A 25,918-nucleotide genomic window follows, 5' to 3' on the forward strand; every position below is an offset into this window, starting at 1 on the left:
GGTTGACACGTCTCACCAAAGGCAGGTTGACTTAATGTCGGAGCGACAACCTAAGATGTTGGTGGGTGGGTGTGGTATGCGTGCAGTTTGCCTTGTGTAGTTTGGGATGCGTGAGGCCGAGTCGCGTGACATTGCGGCTCGAGCACGCACATGGGTACATTAGAATGATGGTCCCGAAAGATGGTGGTGGCGGTCCACCCGGGGTGGCAGAGCAGTTGGATATTTGGATGCTGGTCCCAACACTTTGGAAGTGTTGAGGGTGTCGAACTTTTGACGTGGTTGCCCACGTTGGCGCAACTCTTCTGGAGGGCTGGCTTCTTCATATTTGTTGAAGCGCTTGTGTGTCTACTTCTTCCATAGCAGCCACAACATTTCTTTTCGGCTTTGGTGGAAAACCGACATGATCCTTGTGGTGTGATGTTTGGGCATGGCATGCATGAAGCCTCTTGTCTGTGTTGTTCAGGTGGGCTTAGTCCTTGTTGTATTTGTTATTTTCTTCATTTTTTGCTAATTGATCGATTAAATTTCTTCTTTTGAATTAATGAAATAGTCTAGCTTTTGCCTCGTCCCAAATGAAGGTAGTGTCTCTAAACTCTAGTGTTGCTCGCCAAGGTTTTGACAAACTATGATATTTATTGTAAGGTAATGTGTGTCCAAATAGATCCTAATAAACTGATAAAATTACCGCTATGTGGTTTCATTGCGAAATACTTGGGGTGGTGAGCTCACTGTGCTGGAAGGCTGGACTCGAGCTGCTCGACTCGTTAAGCTTGTGATCGTTAAGCTCAGATCATTAAACTCGTTAGCTAAAATCATTGCTTGGCTCTGTTCGTTATGTGCTCGCGAGCGGTCATGATATGCTCGTTAAGATCATCAATTTTTTTTGCTAATAGGTTAAGTAGTACATACATGTATTAATAATGTATGAGTGTAGCAACATGGTACATGCTGACATGTATTAGCCAACCATACTAGTTGATCATCAGGATTTGGCTAGCAAAACAAGCTATGCATAAGCAGTTTCGTTGGTCCAAGTTGAATAGCTAGACAAGAGCTTATTAACAGGTGCTCACAAGACTCGCTAGCTTGCTCATTTAGCTTATTAATGGTATCGAGCTAAAATCGTTATTTAGCTTTATTTATTACTATAATGAGCCGAGCTAAACGGATGAGTCATCCATTAAATTCGTCGAGGTTCAAGCTTTAGATATAAAGAATTTATAAAAGAATTGTGTAGGATTTGGATTCAGTGGATTTTTTTCTACATAAGTTGTTTGATTTATAGAAACTTGTTGTGTAAATACTATAAGAAAATAACCATTAGATCATACCTCATGGATTTTTTTTATACAATCAAACACACTTTAGCTTTCCACATGATTTAAATGCGCATGACATCCCAACCCTTTGCTTTTCCTAGAGTACTATTTTTTTCCTATCATATATTATATGAATTAAAAGAGGCCTTATGTGGAGTTTTTAGTTGGAGGGGCTCGCTCGGGCGCCGGCGAGGAAATGGTACTAGCTGGTGAGGGAGGGAAAGCAGGGCAGCGTCACAGGGACAAAGCGTTTTCCTCTCTGCAAGTGGTTGGCTAGTGCAAAAAACCAAGGTGCTTTGGCACTTTCTCCCTATAGTCCTCGTTTGTTTCATAAACCGCACAACGGCTCTTCTCTTCACCAAAACTCAGATCCCGCCGCTCCAAATCCACCGAGCGGGAGTGCTACCAAATCCAAAAATTCCCCAATCCCCTCCCAAACCAAACCCTAGCCCCCTGTGCTTCTCCTTCCCCTTCCGCTCCACGCTTCCAAGCACCCTCACCTCGCGCGGTCCACGCCTCTAGGGATTCCAACCCACCGAATGCCTCTCCGCGCCCAGTAGCTTCCTTGTCTGAGCGGCGAGCCATGGAGGACGGCGGCGGCGGCGGGGAGGGGAGCACGAGCGCGGGGAGGTTCCCCATACTGCAGGCCAACCGGGACCCCGAGTCCAACTGGGAGGTGGACGTCGCCAAGAGCCTCGAGGACTACCTCCTCAAGATCTGCTCAGGCGAGATCTCCGGCGAGGACGGGGCCTACAACTTCAACTTTGCCGAAGGTGCGCTGCTCTGGATTTCTTGCGGCCAACCAGTTGGGTTTCTTTAACAGATTGTTGCGCAAGCTGCCAGGTTTTGGGAAAAAGGTTCGAAATTGGGACGGTAGAAAGTTCATTTTTTGTTTCTTTTCTTGTGGCTAGTTTGCTTGTGGATGGAGGTCGAAATCTGTGGAGCTGTGATTTCTGGGTGGTTTTTGTATTCTGCTCGAGTAATCTTTGACGAAAGCAGCTTCTTTTTAGATGGGTTTATGGTTTTTTTCCCCCTAAGGCGCTTAGAAAACCTGGAATTTCATTCGTCAGTGGTTTCTCCTTTCTTTCTTTCCCAAGGTTTCTCGACACTAAAACTAAATCAGGTTTCTTTTGCACTAGAAGAGTTACTTTCTTTTTTGTAAACCCTTCTCCTGCGCTGTTTTTTTATGGTCCATTCGTGTGCAGCGGCGCTATTGATCCAAGGATCAGTTCAAGTTTACAGCCGCAAGGTGGAGTACCTCTACTCCTTGGTGCTACATGCGCTGGAATTTCTCTCGCAGAATAAGTAAGGATATATCAGTTTTCTCTTACATCATCTACCGTATGCTACCTTGCCTATATATACTCGAACATTGCATATCTTGCTTCAAATGTGCCCCAAACTGCCAGACAGTGATGCCCTAGTAGAGCTTGTTTGTTTTGGCTTGTTGAAGTAAGAGTGCAGAAACAACTATTGGTGTCCGCTAGATACCCTAGTAGAATCTGTTAGTTTTGGCTTGTCTCTGGTATGTTTTGTTTGTGTATATATGTACCATTCAAATTTCTTGGCCATGGACAAAATATTGGCCTTTGTTTGGACGGTTGCCAATTATTGCCTTGCACATGCCCCTTTGGTCACCCCTAGTGCATTTTTTCAGTTCACCTGCAAATTATCTAAAACATTTCAACTGTACCAGGCAAGATCAACAAGAAAAGGCTTCTGTTGAAACAAATGAAAATGATCCTAGCACTGCCGCCAACAAAGAAGATGATTTGTTTGCGGGGTTAGACAATGTCCCAGGTAACTGCACATTCTAAGGTTATACCAGCCAGATCCTTACTTTGAATGGCACAAAGTTAAACCTATATTCTCCCTTCTAAACTACCAGCGGAATCGAGGACCACTTTGGACAATAATCTTGACCGAGATGATTTGCGAAGAAAAATTGTGAGGCCGCCAGCAAATCTGTTGGTGTTTGAAGGAGATGGCGTTGATAGCGAAGCGAGCGAGTTGGATTCCTATTTGGTAATGTTATATTCCTTTACTTGCACTTGGGACTGATAACATGTGCTGCTATACTGAAGTACTTGACTAGTCTTAGTTATTTATTTATTGCAGTTAGCCACATGTGGTTTCTATGGCGATTTCCTGCTGCTGGATCCACGTGATGCACCAGCTGTTTTGGACTTTTTGCAAGGAAAAGAATCAGGCAAAGAAGATATTCCGGCTTATAGAGGTGGCTCAGCACCATCTAAAACCAGAAACAATGTCTTTGCTTCTCCAAATGTAAGATCGGGGGTACTGCTCGTAGACGAACCCCTGGGAAAGCTCCAACCCCTGGGAAAGTCCCAGAAATTGCAGGTCATAGTCATGATAATATCTTGGACCCCAATGTAAATCCTGGCGATTGGTCTGGTCATCCTTTTGATCATCCTTTTGAGCCTGATATTCCTGGTCCAAGCATGTCCCAGCATGATGACGAAGATACTGGGTGCCCAGATCCTGACAGTGGTTCTGATGACGAGGACCCATATGAGTTACTGGATCCGCATGAACCTAGCAACCTGAAGATCAAACCTTATAAGAGAGGTATCGGAAGATGTTGTTTCCAGACAAAGCTGATTTATTTCCTTATATGTTATCTTCAGTAATTGTTTATTGAATCTCCTTTTCTGATTTGTTTGAAACAGTGAAAGGTTTTTCAAGGAAAGTTATTGGCGCACCAAAGAAGAAAACTCTTGCATCTGTATTTCCTGTGGCAAAGATTGACGGTGTTGTTAGTCCTGAACTAACAAAATCTTTTGAAGTACAAATGTCTCAGCAGGAAAACCCCCATGCTTCTCAATCAGTACCTCTTTACGAAAAGGTATTCTGAATTGTTGCAAAAAAGTGATATTCCCAGTAGCCATGTAAGATATTTCCATTTTAGTTAACTTGTTGCTACCTGTCAAAATTGCAGCTTAGGATGTCATTTGAATCCGGAGAAGAACATCACCAACCCGAAGAAGAAAATCAGCCTAATAATTATGTACATGATTCCGATAGTAATGCCGAGGCAGATAATATACCGAATTATGACACTGAGATTGACAGTCCAAGATATTCGGATAAGGTTCATCTTCTTTAGTTTTGTATTAGTTGGTTGCTGTGTTCATTCAACCAATAATTTGGTAACCTGACATGCTTATTATATCTCAATCTAGAATGTGGATGTTCCGGTTACACAGGAGATCCCGGAAGGAAAAAGCCTTGCTGATATGTGTCGGTCACATCTGGTAAATCTGAAGTACCACTTTCTCTTTGAAATTTACTGAACCTTTGTGTGTGTGTGTGTGCACGCGCGCAACATGATTCATAAATTGATGTTCATAAATATGGTGCTAAACTTGTTTTTAGAAAATGCTAGGTTGCTTATTTATTTCACGTGTCTTCACTTTTCATATATTCGGTGGTTAAGGCGTGCAATAGGCTTCTTGTAGTGGTCCCCTAATAGATAAGTGATATGATTGAATGAATTTGATGGCTGATTGCCTGATTTGTTCTTGGCACATCAGTATTACATTACTCTGGTGCGACTTGAAGAAGTGCTTGTTGCGCCTGACTGAACCAGACAACTAGTCAAGCTTATGCATGGCGATTATCACAGATGTTTCTTTTATCCCATACCGCAGAGCAATTTAGGCACTGTTTGTTCAGCCATTGTGCCCTTCTAAACACGACTTAGTATCTTAAGGGTTTTATGTTTTCTGGTAATGGATAAATTTCCATGGACTTCTTCACGAAGTCATTAAAGCATGGATTTTGTTAAAAAAGTTTTGAAGAGAGAATTCCAAATGATAATGGCTAATTTTGATTTGTTTCTTTTAGTTTTTTTGCTTATCTCGTCAACTTTCAAAACTAACATGGATACCTCTCAATAGGATCTTCTCCTTGCTAACATAGCTGAGGCCGAACAACAAACCGAGCTGGATGCACGAGTTTCAACATGGAAACAACGAATAGAGCATGCCTTGGAAGTGCAGGTTTGGTTGCATTGAGCTGCTAGCTTGTCTGCATATATGAACTTACGTCCCGCTCACCGCTTCTATATTTCATGCCTTTTCAGGATGAAAATCCACCTTTTGATATTGGATTATATGGTGAGCATATCATTGACAAGCTCTCATTAAGAGCTGATACAGGGACTGCATCATTCAGTCAGATTGTTAGTGGCAAAGAAAAGTTCGAGGTTGCAAGAACATTCTCTGCCCTTCTCCAGCTGGTAACCCCCTTTATCTTTGCAGTTGCATAATGGAGTGACACCTAGCATCTACTGAGCTTCGCTCATGTTTCAGGTGAACGGCAGAAGTGTTGATCTGGACAAAGGACAAGTTACTAATGAATTAGTCTGTTACACAGCTGCTAATCCGTTCCACGTAAAGCTCATTGGTTCGAACCGAAGACCAGAAATGGAGGCACGTTTCGCACGCAAGAGAGTCAAGTCTCCTCAACGAAGTTGTGGTGAAGACGGTGAACCCTCTCTGGCGCAACCAGAGTCCTCCAAGAAGCAGCCACATAAAAATGGCAAGAATGGCAAGGTATTGGTTAAGACGGCAGTAAGACTGACTCCTGAAGGAAAGCGGAGGCGAAGGTCTGCTCAACTAGTGCAGCCATTCAACCTGGAATCCAGTTGACGCAAATGAATGGCAGACTGACCCTTGAGGGCATTAGTAGTATGATGTTTCTCTTCTATTGTTGAGTGTCTAGCTCTTTTCTTCTGAGGGACGTTCAGTGTCTAGCTGATGGCAGAGGTTGATAAGCAGGGTGAACTACTAAGGTATGACTTAGGGCCTAGCTAGGTGGTGCATATGTACAATAGATCATTTTGTTCTGTTATGTATGTATATTATCGACCCAAATGTAATGTTAACCAGAAACATTTTTGGGCCAGAACTGCCCTTATATGGGCAAACACATTGTTCAATAATAATTCTAATTCAGTGATGGGGACTTGTGGAGCCAACGGTCTAGTGAAAAACATAAACCTGCAATCTGCAGAGTTCATGACCAATCTTGTTTGTTCTCATTTTTTGACAAAAATAGCATAGGCACTACTTTTAATGAATGGCAAGTACGAAAAACAGAGTTTGAAAATATAAAAATCAGACTGCTTCACGAGATCTTGTCAACGTTCTTTTATCTGAATAGCTAATCTTGAAATTCTTTAATTAACTGGTTTGTAAGATGGTATCTGCGCCTCATCAATAGTTGTACTCACTTCGTCCCGTGAAACATATCTAAGATCATCAAAATTCAGATGTATGTAGATACTCCCTCCGTTCTTTTTTAATTGACTCAAATTTAGTACGAAGTTGTACTAAATCTGAGTCAATTAAAAGAGACCGGAGGGAGTACTATTTAGTGTTTAGATATATCTAAATTTAGGTAAAACTCCAATATGTTTTATGAGACGGAGCGGAGTAAGTAAAACCAGCACATGGCTCTTACAAGCCTAATATTAATGCCTCTTTTCACATGGATGGGTCAGTTCCGCAGCGGGGGCAGTGTTAGCGATTTTTTAAAAAATAATACGTTATTTTTTTTGTTTTTTTCACAAATAATACGTGATTTTAAAATTTGCGTCCTATCAGGCACCGATCGGCAGACTAGTGGCCGACCAGCCGTGATACCAAGTACCCATGGTCGGTAGCCAGTCGATCGGCAGCTGGCCAGCCGACCGAATCTTAGTTTTGATTTTTTTTTTAAATGTATTATTTGTAAAAATGATGAAAACAAATCGTACTATCTTAAAAAAAATTCGCGGCTGTGTTACATATAACCAGGTGAGGCCATCGCCGGAATGGCATGCACACTCCTATGTGCATCCGCCGCCGAAGCCCTTGCTATTCTTTGGAGTTGTTTGGTAGTGAGAGCATCCCCATTCGTTGGCGCTCTCCACGCCTAAATCCGGCGAAATTTTCATCTGGATTGGAGGAAGATTTGGTGTGGGGAGGAGTAGTTTCCCAGCCGCGTGCCCAGGCGAAGTCGACGATGCAAATTTGAAAAACGGAAACTTGACAAACTACGGCTAAAAACGGGCGAATATAGACTAAATTTAATGATATTTATCATATAACGGGCGGAGTTCATACATAGAGGCCGAATTCGACTATATTTCGAATTCGGCTAGGGGAATTCAAATGCTAATTTTAAAACACGGCGCTCTACATGCCGAAATGGCGGTAGAACACCGTGTAGTCGCCGCCGTCGTCGTCGGAGCCGTCGTCCTCGACCTTCGGCTGCGCGGCCTGGCTGCTGCTGCCCTGGCCGGTGTCTCCCCACCCCGGGGATGGCTTGTACCATTCGTCGTCGGAGGACTCGAGGTCGACGAAGGGGACATCGAGGCCGGATGGAGATGTCGCAGGACGGCGGTAGAGCGCGACGTCGTCGTCGGCGGTTCGAGCGGCGCGGGCGGAGGTTGGAGCGGCGCGGGCGGCGAGTTGGCGTGCGGCGGCCAGGTCCGAGCGCGCCGCTGGCCGCTCCGCCTCCTCGCGCTCCCGGTCGCGCCTCGACCACGCCGGGCGGCGTCCTCGGGAGGGCGTTGTCGGCGGGCACCGGGTCGTTGAGCGACCCGGCGATCGCCTCCGCCACGGCGGCGTCCTCCGCCCGCTTCGCCTCCTCCTCGGCGAGCCTCGTTTGCGGCGGCGTTGGTGGCGGCCGCGGCGTCCTCCTTCTTCGCCGCCTTCCTCTTCCGCCCGAGCTGCGAGGGTTGGTCGCGGATGACGAGGGCGCCGCTGCTGCGCCCTCTGGTCGGCGGCGGAGACGCCGGCTCCTTCTTCACGCGTGCCGGCGTCGAAGGCGACGTCGCCTCCTTCTTCACCGGCGCCAAGGATGACATCGGCGCCGATCCGGAAGACGACGAGCTGGCAGCCATGCGCCGTGGCTGCCAGACGTTTCCCCGGCGGCGGCTCGCCGATGCCCTCGATGCGGGGGCATCGTGAGCACTGGGTAGTTGCCGCCCTCGATGTGCTCGAGGACGTTCGCCAGCGTCCTATCCGGCGCGCTCCACCAACGTCGGCGGCCCGCGGCGTTGTTGCGCGGAGGCGGAGGCGGCGGGCCGTCGTATGAGGCGAGCTCTCGCTCCCACCGCTGGAGGAAGTAGGAGTTCCACGCCGTGTAGTTGTCGGGGTGGTGGCGCGGCTCGGCGCGCTTCTCGTCCGTCATGATCATCCGCGCCTCCTCGATGGCGACGTCGAGGGCGTGGCCCCGAGGCGGCGGCAGGATTGGTACGCCGCCAGCACTGAGCCGCCACCCGCCGCCTGGAGGCCTCGTGTCCGGCGGGCAGGGGTACCCCGCCTGGTGGAGGAGGTGCCCCTCCCACGCGTGGAGCGACCGGCGGGGGAAGCCGTTGTTGGCTGCGCCGTCGTCGTCGTAGAACGACATCGGGAGAGTAGAGGGAGAGTGGAGGGAGAGTGGAGCACGGGGTACGCCTCGCGGCGAGCGGAGCGGCGTATATAGGCGCGGGCCGGCGCGGGGGATTAATGCCGCGTGGAATGCGACGCGTCCGCGGCGAGCTGATCGGCGGCAGCCTTTACTGCGCGCGAAAGACGATGCGTGCGCGGAAGACGACGACATTAACTCGCCGCGTGGCCGGCAAAAGCAGACCGGCGGCAGGCTTTTACAGCGCGCGGAAGACAATGCGATGAGGACGACGATCGGTTTCTCTCGCCGACAAGTTGGGGCCACCAGACGCGTGGGAAGTTTCCTCGGTATTTCCCGCGCTTTCGTTTCGTCCGGAGTCCCCGAGCGCTCTCCGGGGGGCCGGGGATGGCGTGGGATCGCCGGATGAATTTAGGCCCAAATCCGGACGAAAACGAGGAACCGGGGGCGCGACTGGGCCGAATTACGCCGAGTGGAGATGCTCTGAGTGTCTGTAGGACCAGTGGGGATAACCCTTTACAGTGATTTGGTGAAACCCTTATTTTAACCTATCTTCTTAAATCTTCACAAAATTCCACTACAACCGAACATGCATTTAGTAGTGTATTGGACATTAGAAAAAAATACACTAAGATTTGGAGAAAAGTGGTAATCAAACTAGTCCAATACAGTACAACCGAACATACATTTATTAGCAAGTGAAGATTTGTAGTTTAGTTGGGATTGTACCCACTAATCTCCATAAAAATTCTAATACCAAACAAAGACCCTAAGGAGTACTACCTCCGTCGTAAGATAGGTGTTTCCATTTTAGTTGTATATACATTCGTATGTAGAAAAAGTTTAACACTTATTTTTGAACGGAGTACTTTGGTATGCATGGAGTGCAGTCCATACTCTCCAATTATGGCGAAATGCTTTCTGAAGGCTTAAGCACGATGAGGGACACTTTTCAGTGCTCTCCCAGATTTGCAAACTAGGTGGCGCATGTAGCTAAGAACACTTCTGTGATGGTGATCCTCCGGGGTTCATTTTACCTTCTGTGATACACTATGTAACTATCGTATCTATTCAATATAAAGCACCACCAGGCATTCCTTCAAAAAAAAAGTTGTAACATAAATAATTGCAGTTTTGATCAACTTCATAGAAAATTATATCAGCATCTACAACACCAAGTAAGTTTCTTCAGATCCATCATAATTTTATATATTCGGTGAAACATAAACAGACGGAATAGCTCCTAAAGTGTAAGCAAAACGAGCGGGGAAAGTCAAGTCAAGAAACGAGTCAGAACATACAATCCATTATTTTGGCCTTCCAATCAGAAGACACTACGTCACGCACATCAAGCTGATGCTCATATCCTCACACGACTAGCACAAAACAACCAGTCTACGAGATCTACCTGCGGACTACAGTCGCTTCCAGAAACTAAGGCTTTTTACGTAAACTAGACTAGATGTATAGCCTTTTAGGTTAAACAGATGATAGGTCGTCTGTGAGAAAGTGGAAGAGGGTGGCAGCCTCCCCAAGCCGGCGCAAATTGTCCTCCTTACGGGCTCCAGTGCGACCACGCCTTGCAGATACAAGAGAAGCCCTCAGTCAAGCCAGTGAAACACAAAAAAGGATGGTCCACCCATATTCTGTTTCAATATTATGTTTGCAAGGATGTTCTGTACCTCTTGTCGAGCTCCACCTTCTTCTCAAGGTCTTGCACCATACTGCCCAGCCTTCCTATGTGGTGCCGCAGGGCCCCAACGGTCTCACGCCCTTCTTTGGACTCGCACAGCTTCTTCAAAATACCACATGCGATGAAGAACACTTCACCTTTGTTCCTGAGGGCATTGACAGAGAGATATCATGTCAGGAAATACAGGTTATAAGGCAGCCCATGTTTTCCAATGCTGCGAATCAGAACAAAAGGAGCTCAATTTTCAAATCAGTATCAATCTGGCAGCACTTATGTGTAATCATGCCAGGTGAATTCGCTAGCAGGCAAGGGGGTGTATGCCATTAAAGCCACAACTTGCCACGCCAAAGGTTAGGCATGCCACCCTTAGCACCCTACCACATGTCATACATAGGATTTATTGCCACAAGTGTGCCCTAATATTTGCTCACCACATAAGCTGTGATTTGCAACACATTTGGCACAAAAAGGTGTGGCATGTGTAGGCACCAACCATACATGCCCTAACTAACTAACTAACTAACTAACACAAAACCGAAAAATGCAACGGTAATCTCTCCCACTGTTTCAAAAAAAATAGAAGACCAGAAAAGTACTTACGGATAGTTGAGAACTGAACTGAATACTGTGAGAAATTACCTCAGAAGCTCCTGGAAGATAGTGGTTACCAACTGTGGGTTGTTCACTAAAATCGGTCGAAGATTTGGGAATCTTGCGATGTTCTGCAGTGTATAGAGTACTTGCTTCAAGACTTCCTGGTCAGGCATCCCACGGTTCAGGTTAGGGATTTGCTTCAGCAGAATATCTACAGCACCAGCACCGACAAGTGTCTCACAGCACTTCTCAGAATGCTCTGTAGCAGTCCCTAGAGGAGAAAAGGTACATATACAGTGAAAACCACAGAACTCCTGAAGCAAGTGCCCAGCAAAGGATCAGAAAACAGTATGGTCCTAAGAATGTCAAGGAAGATAGTATGAAACAAAGAACACAACAGTGACATGAAATCAGGTTAGAGAAGAACTTGAAAAGGTAAACTTAAAGAACATATATTTACTTAATCTTGTGCAGGTTTGTCGAATGCTGCTGATGCTCCTACAGCCAGTGATATGCGACAGTGCAGAAATTAGCCTACTGAGGCGCATGTCGTCATCAACTTGTTTGGAAGTCTTCTGTATTCTAGACCTTATATCAGCAACTTCTTGCTTTGAAGCTTTCCTCACATGGTAGGCTTTGACATAGGACTGCAAAGGTGAGTTGGTTGTATGTCAAATTAAACTGGAGTATCATATGAAAGGGAACTTGAATAGTGTTTGCTATATCTATCACACAAAAAAGCGCCCTTATGTAACAGAATCATATGATCGGATATCGTTCACGACCTGAATAATAGTAATACACTTCTTTTTTCTAATAGATGCACGTCGTGCTATCCAACCACGAACATGGGACTGGATAGCAGTCACAGCTCGTTTCCTTGATTCAAGAAACAGAACCTTTCTCCACCATCTCTGCAAATTGAGTGGTCATATATACCTTTCCCACATTAAAATGTTACTATCCAATCTAGAAAGAAGCAAAATATCACACATACTTGAATGAGACAGATACAGGAGGTAATTTGTCTGACTTGTTTACGAGCTAACCAACCACGAACTGAGGATTGAATTGCAATGGCTGATTTTCTGATAGACTGGTGTAATATGACCTTCCTCCACCATCTTTGTAGCCTTAAAGCTGAGTACACCACAATTTTTAGTTCAGCACTTTGGTGAAATCTTTTATGCTGACTTTGGTCAAGTGTAAAAAGGGTAGAGTAGACTTGCAGTACAGAACCTGCATGAGTAGTTCCAGTTAGTGCCAGTCAGTAGTCAATAAGAACGCATCAAGAGCAAGAGTTAGCGAATTACATACTAACCCAATAGCCTCTTTCTAGCGAAATGTCCTCTGGCAATACGCTGAATTTCTATTGCAGCATCGTGATGCTGGTGAAAAGCCCAGCTGCACAAGTTCTGTCTTATTACAGATTGGATGGCAATGGTAGCTTCAACTTGCCTTTTGAAACAGATCCGCATGGTGAAACCACGCCAGTGGCTCTGAATTTTAGTTGCAGCAGACATTCTTGAGGATCTATCCTGTACAAATCTTCTATATGCAAACTGTATCTTTCGAGCAGCCATTCCGTCTTTGCAAAGTAAGAAATCGAGCTGGGCAGATACAGGCCGTTCATGCTGGAATGAAGCTCCACAAGAAATATTGCTTCCACAGTCCACGTCATCCTTGTACACAAGTTCAGTGTCTGATGCAATGTTTGCAGTCTCATCTTCAAATAGGTGCTTAGTTACAGTATTTATGGAGCCGCTCTTGCTATGAGGACTAGGAGACGCTACAAACTCATGCCCACTGTTGCAGAGCTGAATGGCAGGAGCTACATAGTTACTGTATTGGTCGCCAAGCTGCAGAATGGTGGTTGAGTCTGTACATTCCGTCTCATCAAGGCATTGAGGGGCAGCAGAAGCTATTGAGGCACCCGCATCCTTGCAAGCTATGGTTTCAATCTCACCATGGTACATTTCTATGCAATGGCTTTTCGACGAAGCTGTAGTATCCAAGAATTCATGGCTTTCAAAAAGCTCAATGTTCTCAGACCTATTCCTTTCCCTAATCCAAATCCTAACAGCCTGCTGAATCACAATGGCAGATCTTCTCATTCGAACAAATCTATGCCTTTCTGATATGAAATTAAAATATCTGCTGTAGTCTCCTGAAAACAAATGAATAGTTGAGCGTTAACAATTATGGTGCAAAACATGTGCATATATAGTGAGCAATTAGTAAGGGAAATGTACCATCTGATCGCCAGTGAGTAGAGAGGGTGGCTGCTAGACACCTATACTTGCTTATCATGTTAACAGCTGACCAAGCTCTTATAGCACCTTGCAGGATAGATATTGATGTCTTAAGCTTATGATATTTGTTCTTTGCAATCATTTGTCTGATTTGAGTTTGTATAGTAGTAGCAGCCCGCTCTGGAGAAATAGTAACATGAATCTCACTTGTTTGCAGAAAAAATCTTATGTTGCTAACACAGCTAGAAACAGTCAAACTATGTAAACCTCGAAGATTTTTTTCCAGCAGCAGAAAATACAGCGACTACTACTTTCTCAAAGTATATGTGAAAAAAATTAATTAGTTATATCCTTTAAAAGTGGCAGTTTTCCTCTTGTTCAATGTAACAACAAAACAACCAAATGCAGCGATAAAGGACAAACCCTGTCTCCTGCATGAATCATCTGTGTTATCTGTCTGAGGGGGTTGATACTTCACATCATTCTTTCTTGGAGATATAATTGCAGCAGAAACTTTATTCTGCACGCTTTGGTAGTCCAATCTCGCATTTATAAAATTCCGTAGTTGCTCCTATACAGATTAGTCTGTCAATGTAGGTGTTTCATGCATGCTGAACAGAAACAAAAGGAGAAAAATGTGAAAGAAAGATTACCAATCTTTTATCATTAGTCAGATGTGAACATAGGAGTGCAGTTAAAACTATTGCACCCTTTTCATCAAATAATACATCATTGGCTAAGATGTCACTAGCTGGAAAACCCTGCATATATTGCAGAAAAAACATGAGAACACATACACCTGATAATGGTCCAAATGAATAAAATACTACCTGAAGAAAGTCTCCAAGAATTTTTCCTATTTTCCTAGATGGAAAGCTCATGATATCAGTGGAAGTATCTTGCTCGTGGCAACTGAACAGTTCCTTTCGACAATCAGAAAATGTTTCCTAACAGTCAACATAAAGAAAAATGAGCACATAATATACAAAAAATAAACATAAAGATGATTGAATGAATTGACAATGAAGCAGAAGGATTTGACGGAACTGAAGGACAACCTTCAGGGGACAGCCATGAATGCTAATGTTCAAATAGTAACTTATTAAATAGTTCAGCGCTCTCCTGTCAATCTGAGAGGAACTTTCCACACTTATGCCATATTTTGCACCTACCACCTGCAAACAAACAATGAAAAATGTAGATAAATCGCACAAACAAGTCTGATAGCCAGAGAGGTTGTAAAGTTAAAACCATTTTTGTTGAAGAGTAGTACGCTCAAGTGGTTACAGTGTGTGGTGGTAACGGAAGTACGAAACATTAAACGAAATAAGGTGTTATATATGAGCTAAGAAGTCAAAACATATGAGATAGGGAATGCCATCAGCATGCAAATTAGCTATATCATGTGCAAATGAAAATAGACAATATGAAACTACTTTCAACAGAAATGAGAATGGGAGCATCCTACAAATGCAAGGACACTCTGAAAAAATGTATTTATGGATGTTCATCCATACTGGGATCATGCACAAAATAGTATTTTCGAGGGCATATCACATGTAGTTAAGGAGCTAACAATTTAATCTTGGTGGTATGTGGTACAGACTGACCTGCACATTTGAGCAAATGGGCAACATAGAAAGAGAACAATAACACCTACCTGAATCCAATCGTAAAGCAAGCCCATGTGCGACTTGGTCTCAGAGATTGATTGTTCCTGAAATGAAAGAAGTAGAACACCTCATGAAACAATGAATTAATATTGTTCCCAATAAAATCACAAATACAGAAGCAGATTTATATGTCATTATTATGGAAATTTTGTCTGTTAGTTGAGCAATATTGCATTGTTACTGCAAAACACATATGCCTTGTCCCATTTCTGCCAGTGCAACGCACAGAGTTATGACTGTTTAGTGTTGAAACTTCAATGTGAAGTGTAGTGGAACAAAGTTGATATAGCTTTTTTCTTAGTGCAGGCTACCGCAATAGTTTACTGAGAAAAGAGGCCATCTTTTAGTACAATTACACGAGTAAGTAAACCACATGATTCAGCATTTCAGTCTGAAGTCTGATGGAAACAACAACCAGATACAACACATTGTTCAATAAGGACCGATTTACTAAACTCTAAAGGAACCACACCTTGCAATCATGTGTAGTAGGGTGCTACCTTTTCGCGATGAAAATAGGGTGCTACTTATTATGCCAAAAATGAATAACAAAAGATTAAGGGAAATAACAATATGTGATCTCCCGAGTACAAGAAACTCACCAGTGTCGGTGCTTTTAACCTGGATAATTCACGAGCTAGTGAAGTTTTGTTTACCAGCAAGGGTAACTGCACAAGAGCACAGGGTTATATATTTGAAGAATAGAATTTATGCACTACTTGCAACATAACTTTTTCTCACGAGGTACAACAGCAAATTAGTCTACACAGTGCAGGATACCGTAGGGAAAAATTGTAGATGTTTGTGCCATTATTCATTAAGTAAGAAAAATACCACAACAGAAGGACCAAAGGATTAAAGATTGCGCTTTCTCACCAAGTAGGAAATTGCTCCTGCAACCCTTCTGATTTAGGCAAGTAACAGTTATCAGATAACTATTTAGACTAAGGGAAGAACATAGCGCTCACAAGTACAGCATATCCCTATTGTAATACACCAATGAAGTGATCGAAAAAACAAAACAGAACATCGAATAATCCAATATTCTAGATCTTTAATACAAACGAAAGGTGCAATGTAACAGTAAAATCTTCAACATTGAATAACACATTAACGCGATACTGAACAGCATGTTTAGATTAACCTGCATACGAATGAAGATATTCCATATCAACGAAAGAATTAGTTCCTTGTCGCCATTAGCAATGTCTTCTGCTGAAATTATGACTCCATCTGCATCAGATAATAGAACCCCAGCTTGCTTGATATACTGGATAGCCATGGTGCAATTTTGCAATTTCTTTTTATGTGTATCTGACGGAGCAATCACTCGCTGAAATAAAGCATGATGTCACTTTAAATCCAATGGAAGTAAGCATCTAGCTCGTGTGAGGTAAGTAAATGCATACCGAAATAATCGATGCGTCAGAAAGCAGGAGCTGAACAACCCTACAAAGAATTATGCCATCCTGGAGATCTTCAAATAAATTTCTTATAGTGAAGTCATACTCTGACAGAGCAAGCTGGTAAGGAAACATAGTTAGAAAAAACACCAAATATTCAAAGGAAACTTGTAATGAAAACACAAAATGTCAAAGTTCAGCAGTATGGTCTATAGTTAATGTTCTAAGATTATTTGTTGCATAGTTTTAGATAGCACGGTAACACTGGCTATTACCATACCTGCTCGTAATTCAGTTTGTATCCCATTGTTGATAGATGCATAAGGAGATCACCTTCTCCATGCATTGCCTCAGCCAAAGACTCTACAATTCAGGAATAAGTAAAAGAAGTCATGAGCGGTTGAGCAAAATACATGCAGGTTCACGAATAAAATTAACCGGAATTAGATGGATTCAGCTATCTTACCCTGAACAATTTGCCGGCTAGATTTTATGTGGGCTTTGTGACAAAACAATGGAGGGGATCCACCATCATCAAGGCTATCGATTCCAGATTTGAGAGGCAGTGCACTTTCCATTTTCGCTCTGTCTAGGGCAGCGACAAGCAGAAACATTCTTTTCAGTATGATGTTGCCTGATGCTTCAGTACAACCTGTTCTGTTGTTGCGAGCAAAAGTTTTTGGAGGCATGTTTTGACAAAACAATTGCTTCTCCAGAAGAAGTTTCAGCTCCTTGTCCAGTTTCCAGGATCCACTCTGTACCAAGGCATCACCCCCAAGGACAATATGTAAGCCTATCCTGAGCCACTCTGGATTGTAACACATGAAAACTCTAGTCGCATTCTCTTTCAGCCTAAGATCAGTAGCGATAGGGCAATGTGCTTTCATCTTGAGTCTTCTCTCATCAATGTTCTGCAAGGAAAAATACACTACTTGTTAGATTGTCAATGGTGGTGCTGACTGGAAGTCAGCTGAAAAGTTTAAAATGTAAGTGGAGTAAATTAAAATCACAGTGTTAAAATACCATACGGACGACTAGAGATAGGACATCTACAGAGTATGTAGAGACACCGCCAATCTCAAAGCTAAATTATGTGGGCACGCCAGGTAACTCAACTAACTTGACCTATGCTGAAATGATCTAAAATGGTGATGGTTTGAACGGATGTTGGAATGAGCCCGTTATTAGTCGGTAGTCGGTAGAATAATAAAATCCCTAGTAGAAAAAAATGCGCACCTTGCAAACTTGGCACATCATGAGGAGCACCTCCTGGCACGCGTGGGCGCTCATGAACCTGCCCATCCTCTGCTCCACATCCTCCAAGCTGCACACCTCCCTGAGGGACTCCCGTAGCACGGCCACCATAGCAGGCGTCATCGCCTTCCTCCTCTCCACGCAAGGATCCCTGCCGCCACGGCGCCGCTTCGGGCTGCTCCCGAGCACCCGCTCGCCACCGCGCTTGCGCGGGACGGGTGCGTGCGTGGCCGTGGCGGACGCGGCAGGGGAGCAGCCGCAGGCGGAGGGGTTGCGGAGCAGGAGCGAGAGCCATGAGGAGGCGGAGGCGGCGAAGGCGCGGAGGGCGCGCTCGCGGCCCGACTCGGCGCGGCGGGCGGAGCGCGACTGGTCGAGCTCGAGCGCGCGGAGGCGGCGGGCGAGCGGCGTGCGGGTCGCGGCGCCGGCGAGGGTGTTTCTGCGGCTGCGGGCGAGGGGCGTCGGGGTGGCGGCGCCGGCGAGGGGTCTCCTGCGGCTGCGGGCGAGGGGCGTGGGGGTGGGGGCGGGGAGCGATGTGTTGGAGGCGGTGAAGAAGAGCGGGGAGGGGGATTTGGGGTTGGGGTTGGGTTTCGGGGTGCGGAGGTTGGAGACGTCGCGGAAGGGGGAGGCGGTGCCGGTGAGCTCGCGGCGGCTCATGGCGGCGGTGGGGAGGAAATCTTCTACTGTGGAGAAGGAGATGGGGGCCTTATCAACCGGGAGAGAAGGTTCTGGAGCGGGTGGCGAGAGCTTCCATGGATTTCGGGATGGCTCGGCGAGGAGCGGGGATTGTGGGGGAGCAGTTGCTTTTGGTTTTGGGTGATTTGAGCGGCAAATTGCTGGTGGAGGACGAACGGTCGTATTTCAAAATGAACCCTCGTCTGCTCAATCTCCTTGGACCTGTGCTTGGGGAAGTTCATGTTAAACAACATCTCTAGTCGCGTCCCAAACCGTCCTTCAAACGATATTGGATCGAGCGTTTGGGGACGTGTTTTATTCGTGTCGCGTTTGAAGAACGTCGCTCCCAGCCGCTTCTCCCAAACACCGTCCCTAATCAGAAATTCAAATAGTTTGCATTCAAAAGAGATCGTTCTCGTCGAAGTCGTCGCGATCAGAGTAGCGACGATCAAAATACTTGGTGCGCGATCATATTACAGGCCGATGTAAAAATTAGAAAAAGGGGAAGGGGTTGGGCAATGCCGACGCCGACGATGCATCATGAGTCGACGTAGGCCCGTCGATCACGACGAACTCGTCGTGATATGCCCGGTGTGCATGTTGTGTCGCAGACGCCGAGGCAGAGGCCGACGCATGTGTACTAGCAGATGTTGTCGCAGACGCGTCTGCCGGCTCTTCCTCCGGGGTTGGGGTTGCTGCCGCTGCCTGGGCCGCCGCCATTTTGGCTTCGATGTCGTCGAGGATCTGGCCTTTGAAGAAGTTGTGTGATGCCCGCGTTCGGGGAGACATTCCTTCTGTCGACGCTCCTAGCAGGGACATGTCGTCCTTGCGTTTCTTGACCTCCATCTTCTCCTCTTGCCTCTTGAGCAGCGCCGCCCACCTTTCGTCGGCCTTTTTGTCGCGGGAGAGCAAGGTCGAGGAGACCTCGACGAGGCATTGCGTGATCGACGCCTGCGTCTTCTCGGACGACGCAGCGTCGGCCAAGGTGGCCTTGGTAGCCTTGGTGCCGATAGGACACCCTGCCAATGTTGCTAGTGGCGCATCTAGATCAATGGCGTCTTTCCCCTTCGACAAGGAAAGACGTGTCAACTGCCATTTGTGGTTCTTCTTGAGCTTGCTATAGCAATGCATCAGCGCGAACGACTTATTCCCTTCCAAGAACTTCCGGTACATATCCATGGCCTTGTCGAACTAACCAAAGGAAACACAATCATTTCGTTGAACAAAATGTAGGCGCTACAGATTATCTAAGAAAGAGTCGTACCTTTTGGCTGACGTCGATGCCGATGTCGCCTCTAGTCTCGATCTCATGATGGAACCCATGGAACATGTTCACTAACGTCTAGATGATGGTCCATCGCGTCGATATTGTCTTTTGGCTCATCTTCATTGTCACTTTGTTGTAGTCGATGTTGATCAGCTTGCGCTCATCGAACTCAGCCTTGATCCTCGCCCAATACTTCTCGTACTTTTGGTTGGCGTCGATTATGGAGTCATGCCTCACCGTCGACCACGACTCGCAGAGACATTGATCCTCCAGAGGTGTCCACTTGGGGCCTCGTGTGCCCGACGCCTTCGTCTTCTTCTTGTAGGGTTCGATGCATGGAAAACAAAAAATTCTATCGCAAAGACGAATAAATCCAAGATCCAATCTATGGAAAAGCCAAGATCTAATCTATGAGATCGAAGCAACGATATAGATGAGAAACTAACCCTCGTAGAGCCAAAGCCTTAACGAGATCTGATCTCGTGGTTGATGAAGACGATCCTTTCAGTGCTGCAATCCGGCAGCACTTCCGTACTCGGTCACACGTACGGTGTCAATGACGTCCTTCCTCTCCCCATTCCAGCGGGCAACGGAGGTGGTAGATCCCCTCGGAATCGCAGCAGCACGACGGCGTGGTGGTGGTGGTGGAGGAGAATTCCTGTAGGGTGATGGCGTGTATTTCACACGTTCGTTGGGAACCCCAAGAGGAAGGTATGATGCGCACAGCAGCAAGTTTTCCCTCAGAAAGAAACCAAGGTTTATCGAACCAGGAGGAGCCAAGAAGCACGTTGAAGGTTGATGGCGGCGGGATGTAGTGCGGCGCAACACCGGAGATTCCGGCGCCAACGTGGAACCCGCACAACACAACCAAAGTACTTTGCCCCAACGAAACAGTGAGGTTGTCAATCTCACCGGCTTGCTGTAACAAAGGATTAACCGTATTGTGTGGAAGATGATTGTTTGCGGAGAAAACGATAAAACAAGTATTGCAAGCAGATTTGTATTTCGAGTATTAAAGAATGGACCGGGGTCCACAGTTCACTAGAGGTGTCTCTCCCATAAGATAAAAGCATGTTGGGTGAACAAATTACAGTCGGGCAATTGACAAATAGAGAGGGCATAACAATGCACATACATGTCATGATAAGTATAGTGAGATTTAATTGGGCATTACGACAAAGTATATAGACCACCATCCAACTGCATCTATGCCTAAAAAGTCCACCTTCAGGTTATCGTCTGAACCCCTTCCAGTATTAAGTTGCTAAGCAACATACAATTGCATTAAGTATGGTGCGTAATGTAATCAACAACTACATCCTCGGACATAGCGCCAATGTTTTATCCCTAGTGGCAACAGCACAACACAACCTTAGAACTTTCTGTCACTGTCCCAGGTGTCAATGCGGGCATGAACCCACTATCGAGCATAAATACTCCCTCTTGGAGTTAAGAGCAAAAACTTGGCCGAGCCTCTACTAATAACGGAGAGCATGCAAGATCATAAACAACACATATGTAATAACTTGATAATTAACATAACATGGTATTCTCTATCCATCGGATCCCGACAAACACAACATAGAGTATTACGGATAGATGATCTTGATCATGTTAGGCAGCTCACAAGATCCAACAATGAAGCACAATGAGGAGAAGACAACCATCTAGCTACTGCTATGGACCCATAGTCCAGGGGTGAACTACTCACTCGTCACTCCGGAGGCGACCATGGCGGTGTAGAGTCCTCCGGGAGATGAATCCCCTCTCCGGCAGGGTGCCGGAGGAGATCTCCAGAATCCCCGAGATGGGACTGGCGGCGGCGGCGTCTGCGGAAGGTTTTCCGTATCGTGGTTTTTCGCATCGGGGGTTTCGCGACGGAGGCATTAAGTAGGCGGAAGGGCGAGTCGGAGGGCCGACGAGGGGCCCACACCATAGGGCGGCGCGGGCCCCCTCCGGCCGCGCGGCCCTATGGTGGCGGCGCCTCGTCGCCCCACTTCGTATCCCTTTTGGTCTTCCGGAAGGTTCGTGGCAAAATAGGACCCCGGGTCTTGATTTCGTCCAATTCCGAGAATATTTCGTTACTAGGATTTCTGAAACCAAAAACAGCAGAAAACAGACAATCGGCTCTTCGGCATCTTGTTAATAGGTTAGTTCCGAGAAAATGCACGAATATGACATAAAGTGTGCATAAAACATGTAGGTATCATCAATAATATGGCATGGATCATAAGAAATTATCGATACGTCGGAGACGTATCAGCATCCCCAAGCTTAGTTCCGCTCGTCCCGAGCGAGGTAAAACGATAACAAAGATAATTTCGAAGTGACATGCCATCATAACCTTGATCATACTATTTGTAAACATATGTTGTGGATGCAGCGATCAAAACAATGGTAATGACATGAGTAAACAAGTGAATCATAAAGCAAAGACTTTTCATGAATAGTACTTCAAGACAAGCATCAATAAGTCTTGCATAAGAGTTAACTCATAAAGCAATAAATCAAAGTAAAGGCATTGAAGCAACACAAAGGAAGATTAAGTTTCAGCGGTTGCTTTCAACTTGTAACATGTATATCTCATGGATAATTGTCAACATAGAGTAATATAACAAGTGCAATATGCAAGTATGTAGGAATCAATGCACAGTTCACACAAGTGTTTGCTTCTCGAGGTGGAGAGAGATAGGTGAACTGATTCAACATAAAAGTAAAGAGAATGGTCCTTCAAAGAGGAAAGCATCGATTGCTATATTTGTGCTAGAGCTTTTATTTTGAAAACATGAAACAATTTTGTCAACGGTAGTAATAAAGCATATGAGTTATGTAAATTATATCTTACAAGTTGCAAGCCTCATGCATAGTATACTAATAGTGCCCGCACCTTGTCCTAATTAGCTTGGACTACCGATCTTTGCAATGCACATGTTTTAACCAAGTGTCACAATGGGGTACCTCCATGCCGCCTGTACAAAGGTCTAAGGAGAAAGCTCGCATTTTGGATTTCTCGCTTTTGATTATTCTCAACTTAGACATCCATACCGGGACAACATGGACAACGAGATAATGGACTCCTCTTTAATGCATAAGCATGTGGCAACAATTATTATTCTCATATGAGATTGAGGATATATGTCCAAAACTGAAACTTCCACCATGAATCATGGCTTTAGTTAGCGGCCCAATGTTCTTCTCTAACAATATGCATGCTCCAACCATTAAGGTGGTAGATCTCTCTTACTTCGGACAAGACGGACATGCATAGCAACTCACATGATATTCAACAAAGAATAGTTGATGGCGTCCCCGAAGCATGGTTATCGCACAACAAGCAACTTAATAAGAGATAAAGTGCATAAGTACATATTCAATACCACAATAGTTTTTAAGCTATTTGTCCCATGAGCTATATATTGCAAAGGTGAATGATGGAATTTTAAAGGTAGCACTCAAGCAATTTACTTTGGAATGGCGGATAAATACCATGTAGTAGGTAGGTATGGTGGACACAAATGGCATAGTGGTTGGCTCAAGTATTTTGGATGCATGAGAAGTATTCCCTCTCGATACAAGGTTTAGGCTAGCAAGGTTATTTGAAACAAACACAAGGATGAACGGTACAGCAAAACTCACATAAAAGACATATTGTAAACATTATAAGACTCTACACCGTCTTCCTTGTTGTTCAAAACTCAATACTAGATATTATCTAGACTCTAGAGAAACCAAATATGCAAACCAAATTAGCAAGCTCTAAGTGTTTCTTCATTAATGGGTGCAAAGTATATGATGCAAGAGCTTAAACATGAGCACAACAATTGGCAAGTATCAAATTATCCAAGACATTTTAGAGTTACTACATGTAGCATTTTCCAATTCCAACCATATAACAAATTAACGAAGAAGAAACTTCGCCATGAATACTATGAGTAGAGTCTAAGGACATATTTGTCCATATGCTACAGCGGAGCGTGTCTCTCTCCCATAAAGTGAATGCTAGGATCCATTTTATTCAAACAAAACAAAAACAAAAACAAACCGACGCTCCAAGCAAAGTGCATAAGATGTGACGGAATAAAAATATAGTTTCGGGGGAGGAACTCGATAATGTTGTCGATGAAGAAGGGGATGCCTTGGGCATCCCCAAGCTTAGACGCTTGAGTCTTCTTAGAATATGCAGGGGTGAACCACCGGGGCATCCCCAAGCTTAGAGCTTTCACTCTCCTTGATCATATTGCATCATACTCCTCTCTTGATCCTTGAAAACTTCCTCCACACCAAACTCGAAACAACTCATTAGAGGGTTAGTGCACCATAAAAATTAACATGTTCAGAGGTGACACAATCATTCTTAACACTTCTGGACATTGCATAAAGCTACTGGACATTAATGGATCAAAGAAATTCATCCAACATAGCGAAAGAGGCAATACGAAATAAAAAGGCAGAATCTGTCAAAACAGAACAGTCCGTAAAGATGGATTTTATTAGGCCACCAGACTTGCTCAAATGAAAATACCCAAATTGAATGAAAGTTGCGTACTTATCTGAGGATCATGCACGTAAATTGGCTTAATTTTCTGAGCTACCTACAGGGAGGTAGACCCAGATTCGTGACAGCAAAGAAATCTGGAACTGCGCAGTAATCCAAATCTAGTACTTACTTTACTATCAAAGACTTTACTTGGCACAACAAAACATAAAACTAAGATAAGGAGAGGTTGCTACAGTAGTAAACAACTTCCAAGACTCAAATATAAAACAAAAATACTGTAGTAAAAACATGGGTTGTCTCCCATAAGCGCTTTTCTTTAACGCCTTTCAGCTAGGCGCAGAAAGTGTAACTCAAGTGTTATCGAAGGGTGGTGCATCTACAGCGGGGTTTGGAGTTTTCTCAACCATGCATAGTATATTGGATACATAAGTTTCAGCGTCTCCCTTTTCATTAGTCTTGGACTTGCTACTCTCATCGAACAAATTTTCAGGAACAAGCCAAGCATAGTTATGTTCTAGTGCATCATTCATAGCTAGGAGTTTACATGGTATTGGTGCTTTGATCTCCCCACCATCATTAGCATTATTAGTGTACCTTATTCTATCCATGTCCATTTTTTCAAGGAGACCAACAAAATTAGTATGAGAACCAAGCATATTAAATTTAGCAAAGACCTTTCTAGCCTCTCTTGCTAGACCACCAAATTCTCTAAGAAGGGTTTCTAAAACAAAATCTTTCTTTTCCCCCTCTTCCAAATCACCAAGTGTAAGAAACATGTGTTGGATTATAGGATTGAGATTAACAAATTTAGTTTCCAACATGCGAACTAAAGCAGCAGCAGCAATTTCATAAGTAGGAGCAAGTTCTACCAAGTGTCTATCTTCAAAATCTTCAACGGTACTAACATGACTGAAGAATTCTTCTATATTGTTCCTCCCAATGATAGACCCGCGTCCTACCGGTATGTTTTTTGTGGTAAAATTAAAAGGAAACATGATGAATCAAGTAAAGTAAATGCAAGTAACTAATTTTTTTGTGTTTTTGATATAGCGTGCAAGGCAGTAAATAAAGTAAAACTAGCAACTAATTTTTTTGTGTTTTGATATAATGCAGCAAACAAAGTAGTAAATAAAATAAAGCAAGACAAAAACAAAGTAAAGAGATTGAGAAGTGGGGACTCCCCTTGCAGCGTGTCTTGATCTCCTCGGCAACGGCGCCAGAAAATATGCTTGATGGCGTGTATTTCACACGTTCGTTGGGAACCCCAAGAGGAAGGTATGATGCGCACAGCAGCAAGTTTTCCCTCAGAAAGAAACCAAGGTTTATCGAACCAGGAGGAGCCAAGAAGCATGTTGAAGGTTGATGGCGGCGGGATGTAGTGCGGCGCAACACCGGAGATTCCGGCGCCAACGTGGAACCTGCACAACACAACCAAAGTACTTTGCCCCAACGAAACAGGTGAGGTTGTCAATCTCACCGGCTTGCTGTAACAAAGGATTAACCGTATTGTGTGGAAGATGATTGTTTGCAGAGAAAACGAGTAAAACAAGTATTGCAGCAGATTTGTATTTCAAGTATTAAAGAATGGACCGGGGTCCACGGTTCACTAGAGGTGTCTCTCCCATAAGATAAAAGCATGTTGGGTGAACAAATTACAGTCGGGTAATTGACAAATAGAGAGGGCATAACAATGCACATACATGTCATGATAAGTATAGTGAGATTTAATTGGGCATTACGACAAAGTACATAGACCGCCATCCAACTGCATCTATGCCTAAAAAGTCCACCTTCAGGTTATCGTCCGAACCCCTTCCAGTATTAAGTTGCTAAGCAACAAACAATTGCATTAAGTATGGTGCGTAATGTAATCA

At 44.7% G+C, this 25,918-nt stretch overlaps 1 protein-coding gene and 1 pseudogene across 1 annotated transcript; one reads left to right on the top strand and one right to left on the bottom strand.

The window, feature by feature from the left end:
• The first annotated feature begins 1,902 nt into the window (after window positions 1-1,902).
• Window positions 1,903-6,302, top strand: LOC124672609 (annotated as a pseudogene).
• A 4,764-nt stretch (window positions 6,303-11,066) lies between these two features.
• Window positions 11,067-17,746, bottom strand: LOC124675621 (abnormal spindle-like microcephaly-associated protein homolog). The gene is made up of 17 exons (XM_047211687.1): window positions 17,590-17,746; window positions 16,820-17,264; window positions 16,634-16,716; window positions 16,360-16,473; window positions 16,095-16,283; window positions 15,553-15,618; window positions 14,938-14,994; window positions 14,336-14,452; window positions 14,108-14,224; window positions 13,931-14,038; window positions 13,701-13,848; window positions 13,278-13,457; window positions 12,347-13,192; window positions 12,023-12,264; window positions 11,811-11,939; window positions 11,486-11,672; window positions 11,067-11,296 (listed from the first exon to the last, which is right to left on the bottom strand). Exons 1-17 carry the CDS (start codon window positions 17,728-17,730, stop codon window positions 11,067-11,069), a joined length of 3,399 nt encoding a protein of 1,132 aa, XP_047067643.1. The 5' UTR covers window positions 17,731-17,746.
• Window positions 17,747-25,918: the final 8,172 nt, after the last annotated feature.

The sequence above is a fragment of the Lolium rigidum genome, chromosome 7 (genome assembly GCF_022539505.1).
Source record: "Lolium rigidum isolate FL_2022 chromosome 7, APGP_CSIRO_Lrig_0.1, whole genome shotgun sequence".
NCBI classification, from domain to species: domain Eukaryota; kingdom Viridiplantae; phylum Streptophyta; class Magnoliopsida; order Poales; family Poaceae; genus Lolium; species Lolium rigidum.